The 19,676-nt window shown below is 42.2% G+C and overlaps 1 protein-coding gene across 2 annotated transcripts in view; it reads left to right on the top strand.

The window, feature by feature from the left end:
* The window catches only part of cica (capicua transcriptional repressor a), a 45,845-nt gene extending 27,472 nt beyond the window's left edge, over positions 1 to 18,373 (top strand). The window contains exons 8-22 of one of the 2 annotated variants that reach the window (XM_034094811.1): positions 121 to 247; positions 555 to 730; positions 2,339 to 2,459; positions 2,817 to 2,899; positions 3,350 to 3,791; positions 5,358 to 5,500; positions 6,472 to 6,632; positions 7,392 to 7,620; positions 8,189 to 8,480; positions 9,089 to 9,144; positions 11,405 to 11,553; positions 12,238 to 12,389; positions 13,517 to 13,651; positions 13,737 to 13,862; positions 15,148 to 18,373. In XM_034094811.1, the coding sequence (XP_033950702.1) occupies positions 121 to 247; positions 555 to 730; positions 2,339 to 2,459; positions 2,817 to 2,899; positions 3,350 to 3,791; positions 5,358 to 5,500; positions 6,472 to 6,632; positions 7,392 to 7,620; positions 8,189 to 8,480; positions 9,089 to 9,144; positions 11,405 to 11,553; positions 12,238 to 12,389; positions 13,517 to 13,651; positions 13,737 to 13,862; positions 15,148 to 15,419 (2,664 nt within the window). In that variant the 3' untranslated portion in view covers positions 15,420 to 18,373. Of the gene's footprint in view, positions 1 to 120; positions 248 to 554; positions 731 to 2,338; positions 2,460 to 2,816; positions 2,900 to 3,349; positions 4,173 to 5,357; positions 5,501 to 6,471; positions 6,633 to 7,391; positions 7,621 to 8,188; positions 8,481 to 9,088; positions 9,145 to 11,404; positions 11,554 to 12,237; positions 12,390 to 13,516; positions 13,652 to 13,736; positions 13,863 to 15,147 lie in introns of both variants that reach the window. The other variant, XM_034094809.1, reaches the window with a different exon arrangement.
* Positions 18,374 to 19,676: the final 1,303 nt, after the last annotated feature.

Here is a 19,676-nt window from a genome sequence, read left to right as displayed (position 1 = left end):
AGTCAATCTTGAGCCATCGTATCAGAGCTTTTTAATTTGAGACATCCCGGTTTATAAACAGCAGCTTGTTTTGCATCCACAACAAATAAAGACCCACTGCACCTCTTTTTCCTCCTCCAGGTGAAAGAGGCCCACTTCAGAGCCCACCCAGACTGGAAGTGGTGCAACAAGGACCGCAGGAAGTCTCTGTCAGAGGGCCGCGGGACGCCAAAGGATTCACGGGAGAGGAGCATGTCGGAGAGCATAGGTGTGTGTCTATTAGCATTGATTAACATTTACAAGCTAATGTAAAATGTCTGAGATGAATGAAACGCCAACTGCTTTGAAGGTTTTGTCAGTTATCCTGTTGAATATCAAGTCTAACAAAATCTACTGTATTATAAAACATTGCTGATTGAATTGAAGATTGCAGGCTGATGAAGTGTTGTTTTAGATTTTAAAGAAAAATGTTTCTGTTTTATTGATTATAATGTGATGACACCTTTATATATACAGTCTATGGAGGACACACAACGATATTTTATCTCTGATCAGAGTCTTTCTCTTTTCTCTAGATGCCCATCCAGACGCTCAGGTGCTGCTGGAGGGGAAGGGGGGAGGCTCGGGCTGGCAAGGGGGATCAGAGCGTCGAGGGGGAATGTTCGGGGGGCAGCACTCCCGTCCCCGAGCCTTTTCCCAGAGTGCCGTGCACACCCTGGAGCAGAAGGAGAGAGAGAGAGAACTGGAGAAGGTAGGCGGTTGTTAATCTGTAGCTCAAAGGCAGCAGAGAGACTCAATGTGCAGCAACATTTTGGAGATCGGGTTTTAATTTAACCTTTAAAGCTAGAGCTAGAGAAATTAAAAACATTTTGCTTTAAGATTAGTCGAGTTTCATTCAAGCACTTAAAACTAGTTTATTACATTAAAGAAAAAATGCAGAAATGAAAAGCAACACCCAGCAATCCCCCAAAACACACGGACATGTGTGTGTGAGTGTGTTGATTGAAAGCAGACATGTGTCCTTCACACTGCAAAGCCTTCCAGTTGAACTCTCTGAAAGAGTTCAATTGGACTCTCTGAATTCTTTGTGTGAGGGCTCGAGTTGATGCTGCTGAAGCTCTGGGGGAGCTCAGCCTCCAACTTCAAAGGTTCCACTTTGTACTTTTTTAGAGCCTTTGAAGGCTCTGTGGTGTTTGCTGCTGCGCTCCTAATCACTGAGGGATAGGCCTGCATGCTCGCTCTTTTGTTTTGAAGGCATTCGTTTAATGCTGGTGGCGTAGCTGTATGCATGCTTTGATAATATTGCTTCTGTCTGATGTACTTGAAGGCTAACTTCAATTGTTCTATGTGTTTGTCTATTAGTCACTAATAGGGGTTCATACTCTGTTCTGACATCTCCATGCTTTCATGTTCAAACAGCTCTTTTCTCATACTGCCTGTGCTGCAGCACCTCTTTTCACCCTCTGTCTGAAACCACAGCCCAGTCTGCTATGATTGGTTAGCTGGCCAGCTCTGTTGTGATTGGTCAACCGCTTAGAGATGTTCCACCCCTTAACCAATGAATGTCAAATGGAGGCGTTTCAGGCAAGGGGTGATAGTGTGGGAGAGAAACTCCCTCTGAAGGGAACTTTGGGATGTAAGCCTTTGCAGACCATTTACACACACAAACCTATTAACACGACAGGGAAGGGAAAACCCCAAAACATATTAGGGCCTCCTTAAGTATTTAGAGAGATCTATGTAAACAGTCTCCGATGTAATGGCTTAGGACAATTCTGCACAGAAAGTATTTGTTTCTTCCACTGACAGGCTCAGATTTGTATTCCAAGTGTCTGAAACCTTATGGAAAGGCCCCTAAAGAGAAATAAAACATAATGTTTTACCTTTCGCTTGATCAGGTCTGTTTGTTCTTTGGTCATGTGACTTTTTGCCGGAAGACAATGAATGGTGGAATGGCGGTGAGAATTGGAGGGAAGAGTGCTGGTTTGTGGTTTCTTCACAGGTACAGAAAGTGTAGCTTGGTGTTATCTGAAACATTTTTAAAGTCATGGTTGTATTTGTAGCTGTTTGGATGCAATGAAAATGAAAGACTCTGTTGGACACAGTAACTAAAACATTTATTTCATTTTGAGACAGCTATAATAACAGCCTGAGCCTGACGGTGGCATCCAGAAGTGCCCTGAGCGAGAGCAAGGCAGCGCGCTTACTCAATACTGGACCAATTTCATAAAGTGTTGTCCCCATTGGTGACTAAGACCACAAGACATTGTAAAAGAAAGGGGTTCCAGGTTGAAAAAGTTACTATTTTGTTCAATTGTAAGACTGTTAACATTTTGTTTTTGTATTCATTTGTTATCAGGAGGGTGCGAGTTCTTTTCGGCACCGACCCCTCCCTCAGTCCATGTACCACGGCGAGGACGTGCCCAGCGACGATGAGCGTATGGTCATCTGTGAGGAAGAAGGAGACGATGATGTCATGGGTGAGTGAGATGATCAGCACGGTGGTCTCGTGGTGTTTAGAGAGACTGTTGCATAACCACAAAGGCATCGCTTCAGTTCCCACAGTGATCAGTGTGACTTAGAAATAGACAATGAACATCAGCCTGAGTCAGAATGACCGTCTGCTGAGCCTCAGCCCCGGGCTATTCAATCGCTAGTGTTAGAATAAAGCATAACAATAGCACATCATTGGCAATTTGGTGGTGATGTTGGCGGTTTGAGGGCACTGATTGCAAATGAAATCAGTTCAAAGAAACAGTTGAAATTATATTGTGTGTTAAGTCGTCTTTTCTAAAATGTATTAACACTAACTTCTGATATCCGTGTCCCATCCTCAGATGACTCCTGTCCCGAAGGCTCCATTGATCTCAAGTGTAAAGAGAGAGTGACAGACAGCGATGAAGACGAACCAGATGGACAGGTAGCTGCAGAGATCACCATATAACTCGAGTTACTGTCCACACTGGACCTCAATTTGAGCTAGATTTTCAGTTTTTGGTCTGCTCACTATGTTACGGAGATGAACACAGGAGTTCAATGGAGGCGTTTTAGGCAGTGTGTGGGACGGAAATTCCCTCTGGAGTGAACTTTGGGATGGCCTTTGCAGACCATTTACACACTACAGGAAAGGGAAACCCCCAAAAAGCATAATAGGGCCCCTTTAATATAGCTCTGTTGCCTTGCTTTCGTGTTATAACTATCTCCTTTTCTCCAAACTGTGGGTGGTCTGGTCACACGTAGCATGAATAAGTACCTCATATAACCCCACTTTAAACAATTGAGCTCGTAACTTCATGATTTTTATGAAGAAGAGAAAAACACTCCATAGTAACTTTCCTATCTTTGATCTCTCTGTCTCTCCTCCCTCCAGCATAACTTCCAGCCAGTGGTTCGCTCCTCTCTTCCTTCTTCCTCTCCCCCCATCCTAACCTCCGCCTCAGCAAAAGGGAATGGAGAAGGAGGAGGAGGTGGTGAAGAGGGGTCTGAGAGGAACAGAAAGAGAGGTACAGACGGAGGAGAGGAGGGGAGCGAGGGAAGAGCCAAGAGAGAGGAAACAGCAGCAGCAGGAGAAAGAGATGTCTCCCCAACATCCAGCCCCAAGGCTTTGGCCCATCAGGGTGTGACCCAGGTCCCAGGCGCCGTCCGTGTGGCTCCCACTATGGTTACTAACGTGGTACGACCCATCGCCAGCACGCCCATCGCCAGCAAGCAAGTGGAAGGATCCGCCACCCTCAGCTCAGTGCCTCAGGACAAGAAATCCACTCTCCTGATTGGAGGAGAAGGACCTCAGCTGCTGCCAATCACCGCAGGGGGTGGGTACCTGTCCTCATCCTCCTCCCCCGGTCCAGTCAGTGTCACTCCTATGGAGGGTCTGATCACTAGTCTAGTTCTGGGAGGGTCTTTTCCTGTCGCCCAACCAGTTCAGCTCCTCGCCACTGAGCAGCCGCACGCACAAACCCCCCTCCCTGCCATGCAGCCCCAGCTCCACCCCTCTGCCGCCACCTCCTCCCTGACACCCCCCGCCGGCCTCAAGCCGATAGCGCAGGTCCCCTACATCCTGCCTACCGAGAACCCCTCCTCCCCTCAACTCACCCACCAACAAATCCTCTCCCTGCCCACCAATGCCTCCCTGGCCGATGGCATGCACTCAGGGGCGGGACTCAGAGTTGCATCAGTCAGTCCCGGAACCAGAGGTGAGACAGAGAGCAACGATTGGCGGACAAAAAAACAAAAAAGCAGAGTTTTGACTTTGTGTTTTTACCATAAACTGTATATAAAGATGGTCTTCGTCCCACTGTACAAAGTCTTGTTCTGACGTAATATGGAACCAGAGTTTAGGCAGTAATGAGTGGAGGGCATGGAGCCACGGAATCAGGGTCCTGCCCAAACTCATCGCTAGCTTAGCACTACTGCTGCTTTTTTAGTGTGAGCAAACTAGCTGCTATATTAGCAACACGTTAGCTTAAAAGACGCTCAAACTAACTGTATCTTTATCAATACAATTACGACCAAATTGCAGGATGTCTTATTATATACTGGACACTCAGCATTGGTGTCTGAGAAACGTCATATCACTGATATTGCCACAAAGCACTGGCTAACCTTTCTGTAAATTGAAGGTAGCGACATGATCAGTGATACTACAAGACAACAAGATCATGAACAGATTATTGTGTTAGAAACAGTCACGGTCTTGTTAGGATAACTTACTTCTCCTGTTGCAATTCTTATTTAGATTTCCTAAGAATCTTAATTCTTAAGATTAGCTGTCAATACTCAAGCCATTCATATAGCATCAAACAACTAATTAAAATGTAATTAACACTTGAACATACAAATGTGATAAAAACGACCTAAAAAGCAGTATTTGCGGAAAAACATTTTTGACCTGTACATTCTGACTTATTAGTTTAGCTCACGTCCAGCTAACATGGAGGGAATAAAGACTGCAGCAGCCAGGGGGGGATTCAGATGCTTTGGCTTCACTTTTAAGTTATGTCATCCATCTTTATATACAGTTTGACGGGTCCACTGACAAATGTTCTTTTAGCTGTAGTTCCCTTATTAATCATCTCCTCCGGAAGCTCTCAAAATGGATTTGATTGGCTTACATAAACGGGAGATAAATGATTGACAGGAGAAATACTGTTGACATGAGTATGAGCGCCTGCCGCCCACCCGTGCCTTAATCACTCTCTATTCATACTGAAGCACATTGTTCCCTCTCGTTATCAGAGAGGAATTTCACTATTATCAGCCTCTGAAATGCCGCGGCCCACCCGTCCCTCCTGTGCTGTCCTCACCTCACCCCTTTTGGCTCGATTCATCCGTTTCTCACGCTGAGTGTTTTAATTCCCTCTCTCCTTCTCACTCATTAGTTCAAACCCAGTCGCCGGGTTTGCCGAGCAAGATGTTGGTTCCCATGGCAACAGTGAGATCAGGATCTACGCCTCCTCATCCCTCCATTTCCCTGGTCACTCCGCCTCTTCCTGTGCAGAACGGCGCCGCCACAGGAAACAAGGTGAGGATGTCAACGGGTTCATTGAAACAAGTGTCAACAGCGTAAAATATAAATAGACGCCACCTTGTTTGCTGACAGGCAACAAGGTGGGTAAATCCACCACGGCATCAGCAGCATTTAAACTAGGCATGATGGGAACTAAGTGGATTTATGCTCATGTTTTACTGCCACCTGCTGCACTCTTTACCTACTTCTCATTGGTCAGATTTGGAATTGAAATTGTTGAACCAAAAATACAAAAATGTTGCTGGTAAGAGCTTATTCAATATAATGACTTGCTTTAAATCTCATCTTATATATAAACATAAATTGAATAATTGTGACTTTTTGAATGTTAGACAGATAAACCCAAGCATTTAATGACTTTAATATCCTGATTAATGCATTTTATATCCTTAATTTATATACTTTATGTTAGATATAGCACAGCATATAGAGCGCTGCTATTAATCATACTATGTCACGTTATCTCATAACATGTCACTTGACTTACTTGGTCTGGAATAGTTATTACTTTCTATCATAGGGCTCCTGGCATGACATAACATGGCTCCTTTTTCTGAGCGCCACTGTCTTTTTTTGGCCTTTTATTTCAGTTTTTTTGCTGCAACACCTGAACTCCAATCTAGACTATCTATCTCTCTGAACCACTCTTTTTTCCTCTTATCCTTAATAATTAATCTATTAATCAAACCAATTAATGAAATGAGGAGTGAAATTAAAGTATTTGGTATTTGGTAGTTGCAGCACTGCTGCTGTGCTGCGTTTCATTCAGGAGGGACCCGTTGCTACAACAAAGTGCTACACTTGTTCTGAAGTCATAAAAGCACATTTGATATTTATAAGTTGTTCTCACTGGATACATAACACTTTCATGATTAAATATCAGATGTTTTTCCTCTGAAGATTCAGGGTCTATTTTGAGATGAGTTGGTGAGAAAACCCCTTTGTTTGTGTGTGTCCCCCTACAGATCATCCAGATCGCTCCCATGCCTGTGGTGCAGACCAGCGTTCACCCTGGCGGCGCAGCAGCTGTGCACTCAGGGAGCCCTTTTCCTGTTTCTGTGGCGACGGTGATGGCTCCCGGTGCAGCGCCCCCACAGACGGTGCTTCTGACCTCTCCACCCACCAGGTCACTAACACCTGAAACACAACAACTTATACGCTTTTATTTCCCTTACCTAGGGCTTGGAGCTTGGAGTTTAACAGCATTTAAAGATGCTGTGAGATTCCATCTCTGCCAGGTCATTAAGGTTGTTATATTAAATGTAAAGTGAATGTAGATAAAGAAAGGGAACTCTTTGGACTCATTTCACACTCCCTTTGAGCAATGGGACATATAATACATAATGTAAAAACTTTTTCAAAGTTGAGAAAGGTGGGGAAAAATATATATAGCCATTTGGTCACACTGTTGAAATTGAAAATGGGATTATAGATAATAGATTAAACTGGGCAGATTTTAATCAACAACCATTTCTGTAGTAGCCTTTAGTAATATTTTTTAACAAAAATGCCCAAAACTGATCTATTTCATCTTCTTATATATGTTTATTAGTTTCCTTAAACTGAATATCTTCAGGTTTTAGTTTTTTAGAAATAAATACAAAAAAGTATAGAGCAGTTCATAGAAAATTCGTATAAAATGTTTTAAATTATTTTCTGCCACCAAATCTGAAAACCAAACTATGGATCAATCGAGAATTTTTTTTCAACTTGCATATATGCAAGTATATATTTGATCCCTCATATTCCTATCCTGTAACATAAAAAGATAATTTGGAAATTATTAACTTCAAAGTGCTTAAATGTGTCTCTAAATAAACGTTATGAACTCTGTATTATACTCAGCTTTATCCAGCTCCACACTCATTGTTCCTCTCTCCTTTAGGATCACATATGTCCAGTCTGGTCCAGGAGTAACCCCGGCAACACCCCAACAGGCCACTCCCCCTCTTGGCTCTGCGTATCTCCAATCATCCCTGGCGACCCTGGGCTTCACCGCCATTGCCCCGGTCGGGCAAACTCTGGTTCAGCCTCCACTGTTAGCTCAAGCCCCGTCCCTCAGCTGTCAATCACAGACCCCTCCAGCTCAGGCCTCAGCAACTGCTGGTCGTCAGGTAAAGAGGAGCGAATCACAGAGTGTATTAGTGTCAAAAGAAGATAAGAGTGTTACATTAGATACTTTTATTATACTTTATATTTGTTTTTCTTTTCAGTCCAAAGGCTGAGGTATTTTGTTTTCTTTCTTCTTTTTCTTAGTTTACCAGTAGTGTAAACAAATCCTTATTAAAATATTTTTGCTTCAAAGATTTTGAATGTTGTCATTAGCACATGCAGCTCCAAAGGGCAGCAGGATTAATATTATAAAGTCATAAACATTACTTTTGAAACATTAAGAAAATGACTAAGCAACTAAGGAAATACCGCTGTGACATTTGACCTCTACACTAACTTCTATGTTTTTACAAAACAGAAAGATGGAATATTCAACCATAAAAATAAGTTTACTATTTCTAAGAAAAAATAAATGTTTACCAAAGAATTAATTTATATATTTGACTCTATTTCTACTTATCCCACTGCTTTAGATTACCGTCTAATGACACGTTCACTGTTGGCCTGTTACACCCATTTTTGAAGGTAACACAAAATGTGTTGTTTACTGACATGCTTCCTCTCCATCAGGTACTAGCTGCCATCTACCCTGCACCACCCGCTGCTCTGCCTACTGGGGTGGTCTCTGTAGCCCCCGCACCACCTGCAGTGGCCCCGGCGGCCCAGGACGTGATGGACCCTTCCTCCCCGTTACAGACGGGGATGCAGGGTTCAGCGGCGGCGACCCTTAAGCCTTACGAGGCGGTGAAGGTGAAGGTGGAGGTGAAGAAGGAGAACCTGCTGGATGGTCCGCCTGAAGATGGAGGACAGGAGTTATCAAGCTCAGCTGCCAGCTCCTTATTGACTATTAATGAAACAGCAGGTAACACTCCACTGGTTGGTTTAGGGTTCAAAAATGAAAAATGTCAACTATTTAGACTTACTGATCTGAATCACAATATTACAGGGCATTACCATTATTCAAACATGAATCACTTTATCAGAGAACAATATATTATAATAAGGCTCTGTACCAAACATGGATTTGTCTGTAGAATACAATTTTTGTTTTACATATTTAGCTTTTACCAAATATTGTACTAGTGGCAATTTCCATAAAATGTAGATTAACTGTGCAGCCCTAATTGTCGAAATAAGATATCAAGATATTGTTTAAAAATACAGTGACATTTGAGTTTCTCAATATCACCAAGCCCCAATAGGGTTTAATTAAGGAGCTGTATACGACACTACATTCTTCTACCTGTAAGACAATATCATTAACTATACAGATTTGTAGCTATTAGAGTCTGTATTGGACCCTTGTGAAATATAGGTATCGGTTTTCGCATCATCAAGATTGCAAAACATATGGAAGATTAAATATTGTCAAAATTGTCAATTATGGGAATACATTTTTCCTTACATTGAATGTAAACAAATTTGCAGTATTTGAATATCATAGTCTGAAATGATCTGTATCTGTTCCAGTTAAAAAAGAGGAGGACGTCGGTCTGTACATCAAAGAAGAGTACCTCAGCAAAGAGGTGAGAAATCAAGATTAGATAACCTTCTCTAGAAACCTCTCTAAGGAAGTCGAAGAACTACTGTGGATCGTACAATTACACAACTGTACAAGAATACACTAGAATGTCTTTTTCTTGGTGGTTGTTATCCGTTTTTTCAAATAAACTTTGCAGACCATTTGCATGCACAAAAACATACAGTGGGGCAAAAAAGTATTTAGTCAGCCACCAATTGTGCAAGTTCTCCCACTTAAAAAGATGAGAGAGGCTTGTAATTTTCATCCTAGGTACACTTCAACTATGAGAGACAGAATGGGAGGAAAGAATCCAGGAAATCACATTGTAGGATTTTTAATGAAATAATTGGTAAATTCCTCGGTAAAATAAGTATTTGGTCACCTACAAACTCCACTATGGCCATGTTACGTCCCGTCCCTCTACCAAGCGGTAGTGGCTCGTGGGAAGACCCGCAACATAAAAACAACCACGCCAAACACAGAATTTAGTTATCGACGGGCATTTATTTTCAGTACAGCCGTAACTCACATGCATGCCTACCGGCAGAAAGGAACCAAGTCTGGAGGATCATAAAACAAAACAAAAAAGAAGAAGGGGGCCTGGGCCAGCCACACCATGAGCCGTAGGACCCAGACTTCCCTCCTCTACCCAAAGGTCCAAACACAGCTTACTGGGAAGGAAACAAAGCCGCGAAAAAACCTATACTAATATCCTCCAGAGTTCACACAAAAACAGTAAAATATATAAATCTACACGAGGTGAGAGGAAATCCACGGTCGTATTCCCCTAGCATCAGGGCAGGAAAAAGAGACCTCTTCTCCTCCAGCTTCTCCCTTTTTAAGTCGTCCCCAGCTGAATGCAATTAGGACACCTGGGGGAGGCGGAGCCAGGGGCGGATCAGGTGCACCTGCGCAGCAGAGAGACAGAGAAAAACACAGAGCACGTAACAGCCAAGACCAAAGAGCTATCAAAGGACACCAGAAACAAAATTGTAGACCTGCACCAGGCTGGGAAGACTGCATCTGCAATAGGTAAGCAGCTTGGTGTGAATAAATCAACTGTGGGAGCAATTATTAGAAAATGGAAGACATACAAGACCACTGATAATCTCCCTCGATCTGGGGCTCCACGCAAGATCTCACCCCGTGGGGTCAAAATGATCACAAGAACGGTGAGCAAAGATCCCAGAACCACACGGGGGGACCGAGTCAATGACCTGCAGAGAGCTGGGACCAAAGTAACAAAGGCTACCATCAGTAACACACTACGCCGCCAGGGACTCAAATCCTGCAGTGCCAGACGTGTCCCCCTGCTTAAGCCAGTACATGTCCAGGCCCGTCTGAAGTTTGCTAGAGAGCATTTAGATGATCCAGAAGAGGATCGGGAGAATGTCATATGGTCAGATGAAAACAAAATAGAACTTTTTGGTAAAAACTCAACTAGACGTGTTTGGAGGAGAAAGAATGCTGAGTTGCATCCAAAGAACACCATACCTACTGTGAAACATGGGGGTGGAAACATCATGCTTTGGGGCTGTTTTTCTGCAAAGGGACCAGGACAACTGATCCGTGTAAAGGAAAGAATGAATGGGGCCATGTATCGTGAGATTTTGAGTGACAACCTCCTTCCATCAGCAAGGGCATTGAAGATGAAACGTGGCTGGGTCTTTCAGCATGACAATGATCCCAAACACACCGCCCGGACAACGAAGGAGTGGCTTCGTAAAAAGCATTTCAAGGTCCTGGAGTGGCCTAGCCAGTCTCCAGATCTCAACCCCATAGAAAATCTTTGGAGGGAGTTGAAAGTCCGTGTTGCCCAGCGACAGCCCCAAAATATCACTGCTCTAGAGGAGATCTGCATGGAGGAATGGGCCAAAATACCGGCAACAGTGTGTGAAAACCTTGTGAAGACTTACAGAAAACGTTTGACCTCTGTCATTGCCAACAAAGGATATATAACAAAGTATTGAGATGAACTTTTGTTATTGACCAAATACTTATTTTCCACCATAATTTGCAAATAAATTCTTTAAAAATCAGACAATGTGATTTTCTGGATTTCTTTTTTTCCTCATTTTGTCTCTCATAGTTTAGGTATACCTAGGATGAAAATGACAGGCCTCTCATCTTTTTAAGTGGGAGAACTTGCACAATTGGTGGCTGACTAAATACCTTTTTGCCCCACTGTATAACACACTCCAGGAAAGGTAGAACCCTGAAAAAGCATGATAGGGCCTCTTTAAACTCTCTCCCTCTCCCTCCAGGCTGGACCTCGCACCCCTCCTCCTCCACCCCCTGGTTTGGACCCCCCTCCCCCTCCCCCTCCCCCTGCGGAAAGAGAGCCCCCCTCTTCCTCAAAGAAGACCAAGTTCAGACCCCCGCCGCTCAAAAAGACACCTGACTCTCACGAAAAGTAAGTGGGAAAAGAAGTGGCAATAGCAGGGCGCAGGTCTGAGGGAATGAGTCCTTCCACTTTTTATTGAATCAAATATACAGTGAGTGCTCGTAAATGAGGAATTGAGAAGTGAAGTGCTTTGTTATCACTCAAACCCAGCCTCGTCTTTGACTGTCAGACAAGCTTTTATTAAAGTCCGGAGCCATCCTCTCTAATCAGACTCAAGTTATTGCTCTCGTGTAATCCGTGCCAAACGCAAAATACAACAAAGTCTGCCTGCTCCTTCTGTCTTTCTGCTCGTGGTAAGACTTTGTTCTCTCTATTTTAACAGTTTTCACTTTCGTTCTCCAGCACATAACAGTAGCATATCTTAGTGTGTGAAGCAGCTTGAGGATGACATGACAAGCACCCTGGACAGGACTCAGATTTTCACACATTGTGGCATCTAGTCTTTTGACCAAACCTCCAACTCCACAAAATGATGGTGGAAACTATTTGTGTACTGAATGTGAGTGGGCAGAGTGCTCACTCTTTATATTCTTTATTTAGACACTTGGAAAGTGGTTGGGGAAGCCACAAAGAAGAGTGAGCTCTGGCGGATTTAGCCCTGAGGCTTGAGGAATGTGCATCCATTCCTGGATGTTTTAAACAGCAAAGGCCCGGGCCGGGGACTGACACCATCTCTGTGTCCTCTGTGTGCAGGGTCTTGTCGGAGACGTACTTCGAGGAGCGTTTTGCTGAGCTCCCAGAGTTTAACCCAGAGGAAGTCCTGCCTTCGCCCACTCTGCAGAGCCTGGCCACCTCGCCGAGAGCCATCCTGGGGAGCTACCGCAGGAAGAGACGCAACTCCACCGGTGAGAAGCCGAAAAAGAGAGGCTCTCTTTGATCCAGTGGTGGAGGAAATACATAGATCTTTAAGTAAAAGTGCCAATATCACAGCAAAAATACTCTTTCAGTAAAAGTCCTACATTCCAAACCTTTTTGAAGTAAAGGTTTGTAGGTATGATCAGCAACATTAACTTTAAGTATCAAAAGTAAAAGTAGTCATTGAGCTGTAAAATGTTCCTTTATAAGGGCTTAACTATTATTTATGATGCTTCTGTGTTAATATTACATTACAGTACATGTCATTAAGCTGGCACTTGTTTCCAAAGTGACTTACATACACTTCAATACCATAGACATGCCTGCAGAACCAGTTAGGGTTAGTTATTTTAGGGACACTTTGGCATGCTGTGTGCACTGGTTTTGGTTCGAACCACCAGCCCTCTGCTTGGTATAGGCCCATTTACAACCTGAGCCACAGCCAAATGACTGCATGTGTATGCTGTGTTTAAATGCTGTAGATGTAGAAGTTCTGATTTTAATTGAATGTATTACTGGGGAGTTTAATCTACAGCAGTGCTTCATGTTCAATAAGATCCTCACAGTTGCTTTGTCTCTGTCTCTAAAAAGTCAATTTTGTAGAAAAACTGCCTTTTTTCTGCTTTGTGACGTAGCACTTCAGCTTATCCAAGAAGCTTTTAAATAGTGTATTTATCTTAATAAGTAGGATAATTGTATACACAGAGGAAAACTTCCTTCAGTTAAAATCTAATTTGAACCAATGTGGATATCACTGAACAGGAAGGGTATACAAATGTATAATCTAAAATGTACTTGTAGTGTAAACTGTAGTGGAGTATTAATTATAATATTGCATTAAATGGAAATACTCAAGTAAAGTACATCTAACTTTTATTTTCTGCTCAAGTTCAGTACTTAAGTTAATAATAAATACATAACAAATAAGTAACATTTCCCACAGCCTTTTTTTACATCTAATTTGAAATTAAGAATATTTGTATCGCATTGCATTTCTGCATCTTCCACGTTCATTCCTCCTATTCCTTATTTGTACCCTGCTTTATTCTGAATTCTTCTTTTCCTCCATATTCCCCTTCTCCTCCATATTCCCCTTCTCCACATGTCATGTGTTCAGAGCTGGAGGTGACCGCAGAAGAGCCCAGCTCCCCTAGGAGGAAGACCCGCCGTCTCTCCAGCTGCAGCTCGGAGCCCAACACCCCCAAGAGTGCCGCCAAGTGTGAGGGAGAGTTCTTCACTTTCGACAGAGCAGGTACGGCAGGCACATCAGGGGCAGCAGCTACACACCTGCATCACACGGTGCATTGAGTGACATGGTGTGTTCCTTCTTCATGCAGGTACAGAAGGAGAGGATCTGCTTGGAGATCTGGACCGGGTCCCCTACTCGTCTCTGCGCAGAACTCTGGATCAGCGCAGGGCCCTGGTCATGCAGCTGTTTCAGGAACATGGCTTCTTTCCCTCAGGTAAACATAGATAGGACAGGAAGTCATGGTAAAAACTGAGAAGGAGATTTAATATTGTAAATGTTTCAAACTATGCAGCCAAGAGGTACCTTTATAGGGTCTGTTCCTTTATTCCTGCTGAAAAAGTAACACTTACATAATGCAAGAAAAACACTTTCCAAATTATTACACAAACAGCTTTACGACTTTCTAATTGGAGAACATCCATTATATCAGAACTTCCAAACAACCTACTAATGCAGGTTGGGATTAAAAGACACTTCACAATAATTACATAACATTTCATTTAGCTGAAGCTTTTACCCAAAAGTGTAATTAACCATGAAAAAAACTAACTCTGAATAGCAAGAAACCTGCACGTACATTTGCTACAAATAAGTACTGGTGCATTAGTCCTGACCTAAAGCTAAATAAATCCACACTTTTGTAATATTTCACATTATCAAAAAATATATAAGTGACAAATGTAAAGACAATTTGGTAGGTTGACAGGGCTCTTTGTAGCATTCTTTCCCACCTCATTTGATCAGGATAACCAGAATTAGAAACGGGTTTATTCCCAAGTGGGGAAACGCATACAAGGAATTTGCCTTGGTGTACATGGTGCATACATAAACAAAGTTAAAGAAGATACATTATCATAAAAGTACAAAGATATAAAATGATTATTAAAAAAAACTATTATAACGTTAAAATATAGAGACATTTTTAAATGAAATATAAATATACCAAAAAACTGTGTTATTACAAAATATGTGCAGTATTGGTATGAAAAGTGGAGAGCTGTGCAGATATAAGAAGAGGTAGCTTTGTGTACAAATGTGAAAAAAGTTCAGAGGGTTGTGCAGGACTGACAGTATTTAAATGAACACAATATTGTTGTTATTTTGTATATAATAGTGTATTTTGTTATTTATACTATTTTGTTGTTAAACTCAGATATACCTGAATCGTTAATTTTTTTATGATACGCAAAACTGCTCAAATAAATGATATTGCACATGCAATCTGTAGCCATTACTGCCTTTATCAGTGACTTACAGGATATATGGTTATACAAGTACACTTTTTTAATTGATCATATACACAACAAATACATAAGAGCAGTTGTAGGCAATAAAAAAGTCTCAGGCTCCAGGAAACAATACTAATTAAATATGTTTATAAAAGATAAGGAAGATGATGTAATTAAAAATGAATGGGACTCTTAACACACATGCATTATGTCAAATATATATGACTTGATATCCGACACTGTTTTATCACCTGCTCTATCTCCTTCCAGCTCAGGCCACAGCTGCCTTCCAGGCACGTTACTCGGACACCTTCCCCTCCAAGGTGTGTCTGCAGCTGAAGATCCGCGAGGTCCGTCAGAAGATCATGCAGACGGCCACGCCCGGGACCCTGGAGCCCGGAGTGTTAGCGGGGTTGGCTGAAGTGAGCCCCACCCCGCCCCACAGCTCCTCTTTCAATCACTCGGCGCGGGAGGAGGGAGGGGCGGAGCAGCACAGAGACAAAGGCCGGAATCCAGAGGGGCCGAAAAGCGAAGGATCGTAAAGCGGTAGAGGATGACAAAGTGGGAAAATCCAGGAAAAGAAGAAGAGAGAGGAGTGTGTCATCCCCGCAGAATGTTCTTGTATGTGTTGAGTACTGTTAATGGCTCCAGCGGGATCCGTTCTTTTGGCACTTATCTCCACCAGACCTGGGAACGAATACATTTTACTATGGTCACAAATATTCAAACTACTCAAGGTGCGCTTGATTAGTCTTATTAGACTTTTTTATCATTTTTAAAAAGCCTCAAAAGGGGACAAATCATTTGCAAGTCCTGACGAGTCAAATGCTTCTTGTAGTTACCTTTTTTCCCCCTAAGTATCCAGAATATATTCAGTTGGCCCAGGTCTGCTCTCAGCACATTTGTACAGTAGTTTTTAGTATGAAACTCACACAAACACTGGTGCATATGTAATCTCCAGCATGCACATGATCCCACATACACACACATACACACACATGCACACACACCCTTACCAAATCAGACTGTTACTCTTGGTCGGCAGTCCCCGGAGCAGCCACCAAGGACCATGACACACAAAGGCACTTTGTCACTTATCGTGCAGATGCAGTTTGCTGTTGCCAGCCAGACAGCCAGCCAGCCCTCAGATGCCATTGACTCCACCTCCTTCTCGCCCTTCCACTCCTCAGCACAGTGGTTGGGACGCAAACACAACCCCAACGACCTCCACTGATATTCCACAGCCCCTCGATGCTGCAAGACAGACAGCACACACACATATACAGTACAAATACACACACACACACACACACACACACACACACACACACACACACACACACACGCGCAGTGCATGGACACATAATGTGCAGTGTGAGTACTCGTACAAGAAATCGTCAACCCTGGTCTGACCAAGCCATTGGCCTGCACAGTTTTTTGGGATTGTAGTGAGAAGAGAAACTGACAGCATGACATCTTTTTGCTCCTGGAAAACAAAGAGAAGGCGGGAGTTGCGATGTAGTGTGACCAATCTTTGCACCTTCAGTTATTGCCATTATGAAATACACAGTCCTCGTTGGCAGGAGCTGATTATATATATATATATGTCTGTATGTCTGTTGGGGTTCCCTTCCCCAACAGCCTGTGCGAACAGGCACCGTAAAGAGATTATGTAAAGACTATTGGTTGTGAGGCTTTGAAGAATCCACGTTAAGTTGGACCGGCTCCCGGCAGAGCGCAGAGAAAAAGACAGAAGATGAAGAAGAACCTGGATGATGCTCATTGGACGGAAGATTCATATTCCACCTATAGGAAGACAGATATTAATAGTGAATAAGGACATGACAAGCTTTCCAACAGAGAGAAAAAAGTAGAAATGTAACCAAACTTCTCTGAATCTCCCAGTGGATATAATGTTGCTTTCTCTTGTAATCGTTGCCGTGGAAATAACCAGTTTTACCGTGGCCTGTTTTTCTCTTGTGGCTCTATTGTGTTTCTTCTCCGGCATAAAAAAATCACAAAAAAAAAACTCTGGACAAAGACGGGGGACATAATCAGTCTGCGCCCCCACAATTTTAATTGTACCTGGGGCGGTTCTCACCCCCCCCCCTCCTTTCCCAATATCTCTTCTCTTCGATTTCTCACCAGACAAAGAAGTGGGGGAGCAGGGGGCGTTTGTCGTTTTGTAAAAACGTTGAAATCAGGTGTTTGCACAATTCGTGTGGCCCTTCTAGCCGCAAGTTAAATCAGGAAAGTATTGTTTTTAGAGATTGTTATAGTAGTTAAAATAATAACCTTGTTCCGTATGTTATCAACCACCTTATTCCTCCTTACTCTTTTCCCCCTCCTCTCCTCCCCATTTTACCTCCCTTGACCCCTCAAGTGTTGTTAGAAAGTGCCCTTAAGCACTGGTCCCGGGTCAAGCGCTATGTAGCTCAGGATGGTTCTGGTTAGGGTTAGTTCAGGGAAAGGAGATCCTAGACCAGCCCTGGAGGGCAGTCTCTGGAGCCCTCCCCTCTTCCCTCTCTTCTCAACACTTTATCCTTTCCCGTCAAATTGTGCAATAGGACATTTATTTTTTTGGAAATGGGTGAGTTATTTTGTTTGGGGAAAGGCTCTGTGCCATAGATATTAAAACCAGTGCAGTCAGTCAGTGAGAGGAATGAGCTGTTGTGATACTGTCTTTAACTATGGTATAAAACAAAAAAAGAATCACGCAATTGTTGTTATTGTCAAAGAGATAGAGTATAACTTACTAAAAGTCAAAGACAATTTTTGAATAGCACTTTTTGGCTCTTTGCTTCCTCGGTGAAGAGTGGGGGTAGTTATTATCATGGGTATCTCTTTTATTTCTCTGTATACAGTTGGATGTGTGAAAAAATATATATACCGGTATTTCCATATATGTGCATTTAGGTCTGTGTTTGGGTGTGTGTGTGTGTGTGTGTGTATGTGTGTTTTGGCACATGCGGGTAGTGTGTTAACACAACCGACCTCTTGTTCTTTCTCCACACTGCAAGATCATCAAAAGTATATTTTTCATTGTATTCTTCATTATATATTCTACAATAGAGACAGTATTTTTATAGTCACCATGACTATTTTGTCCGCCATCTTGACTGTTATCAAACCCAGTTGATTCAGGATATATATAAAATATATATTCAGGATACTATAAATACATATATATATAAATACACACAGGTAATAGAGGACTATCAATTTGGGGGTTAGGGCTTTAAAGTGTCCATCTGCATGCATGTGAAATCCCATGCACACATGCACACACCCACCAAGACATATGTGCATACACACACTTGTATGTGTGTACACTGTATGATTGTGCTTAAAAATAAACTGTCCTTACTTTGGAGAAGGAATTTTAGGATGAGTGATGTGAGTGTTCTCTCATAAGCAGGCATGTTGACCATGTGCAATATTTCTAAACAACAACAAAAAAACTAAATATTGAAAATATTAAAGTTCTAACACAATGTCTTGTGCCCTTGATCATGTCTTTGAACTTCAATTCAGCGTTGAATGTTTCACACACAAATGTATATCTTATTTAAAACACACAGAAGGTGTCCATTGAGTTTGATACTATTTTCTGATGTATTGCAATTAGGGCTGTCAGTCGATTAAAATATTTAATCGCGATTAATCGCATGATTGTCCATAGTTAATCGCAAATTAATCGCACATTTTGTATCTGTTCTAAATGTACCTTAGAGGGATATTTTAAGTTTGTAATACTCTTATATATGAGTGGACAAATATGCTTTATGCAAATGTGTGTTTATCATTTTATCAATGACAAATATTCTGATGACTATTAAACATAACAACCTCTGAACATTCAAAATATCCGCCTCAATTCAACCTGGAACCTCTCTCTCGTGTGTGTGTGTGTGTGTGTGTGTGTGTGTGTGTGTGTGTGTGTGTGTGTGTGTGTGTGTGTGTGTGTGTGTGTGTGTGTGTGTGTGTGTGTGTGTGTGTGTGTGTGTGTGTGTGTGTGTGTGTGTGTGTGTGTGTGTGTGTGTGTGTGTGTGTGTGTGTGTGTGTGTGTGTGTGTGTGTGTGTGTGTGTGTGTGTGTGTGTGTGTGTGTGTGTGTGTGTGTGTGTGTGTTTCCCCCCCCCCAAAAGGCAGTAGAGACGAAAAAAGTAATATATTTTGACAAATGAAGAGGATTACCAGATGCAGTCACTTGACCCACCAGTCAAGTCCAACAAATCCCTAGAACGTACAGTGTGTACTGTACACTGACCTTTATCAAGCATCACAGTGTTAAGAGTGCTTATTAAGTAGCCTATTAGATTGAGGTCATATTGGCATAGGAATGGTGTTTAAACCAAGCAAAACACATTATAATATCACTGATTATATTGAATACGATTTGAAAAGCAAATTTAGTTGAAGACATCACAATGCTGAACCTTCTAAATATAGTATTTATTTCCATTTTCATTAATAGTTTTCCAAGCAGTAGAAGTACTTATTCACAGATTTCAAAGTAAGGTTACAAAGTACTTTATGGATCAGCTACAATAATGTCAAAAAATATAAAGTGGAGAGCATCATTCCACTAAAGGGTTAACTTCATTTATGTATCTGATGAATTTTGACGTAACACTAAAATGTTAAGCCTTTAATTGTTATGTTTGTTATATACTGTTAGTATAGCTATATATTCCCCGCCTATATCCACTGTTAAGTCATTTTAAATGTGTAGTTGCTTTGACTTGTTAAAGCCTGTACAGCAAGCCGGAGCAACAGCTACATCGAACTTCATCTCCCA

Source organism: Pseudochaenichthys georgianus, chromosome 11 (assembly GCF_902827115.2).
Source record: "Pseudochaenichthys georgianus chromosome 11, fPseGeo1.2, whole genome shotgun sequence".
Taxonomy (NCBI): Eukaryota; Metazoa; Chordata; class Actinopteri; order Perciformes; family Channichthyidae; genus Pseudochaenichthys; species Pseudochaenichthys georgianus.
This window is presented reverse-complemented; position numbering and strand designations above follow the sequence as displayed.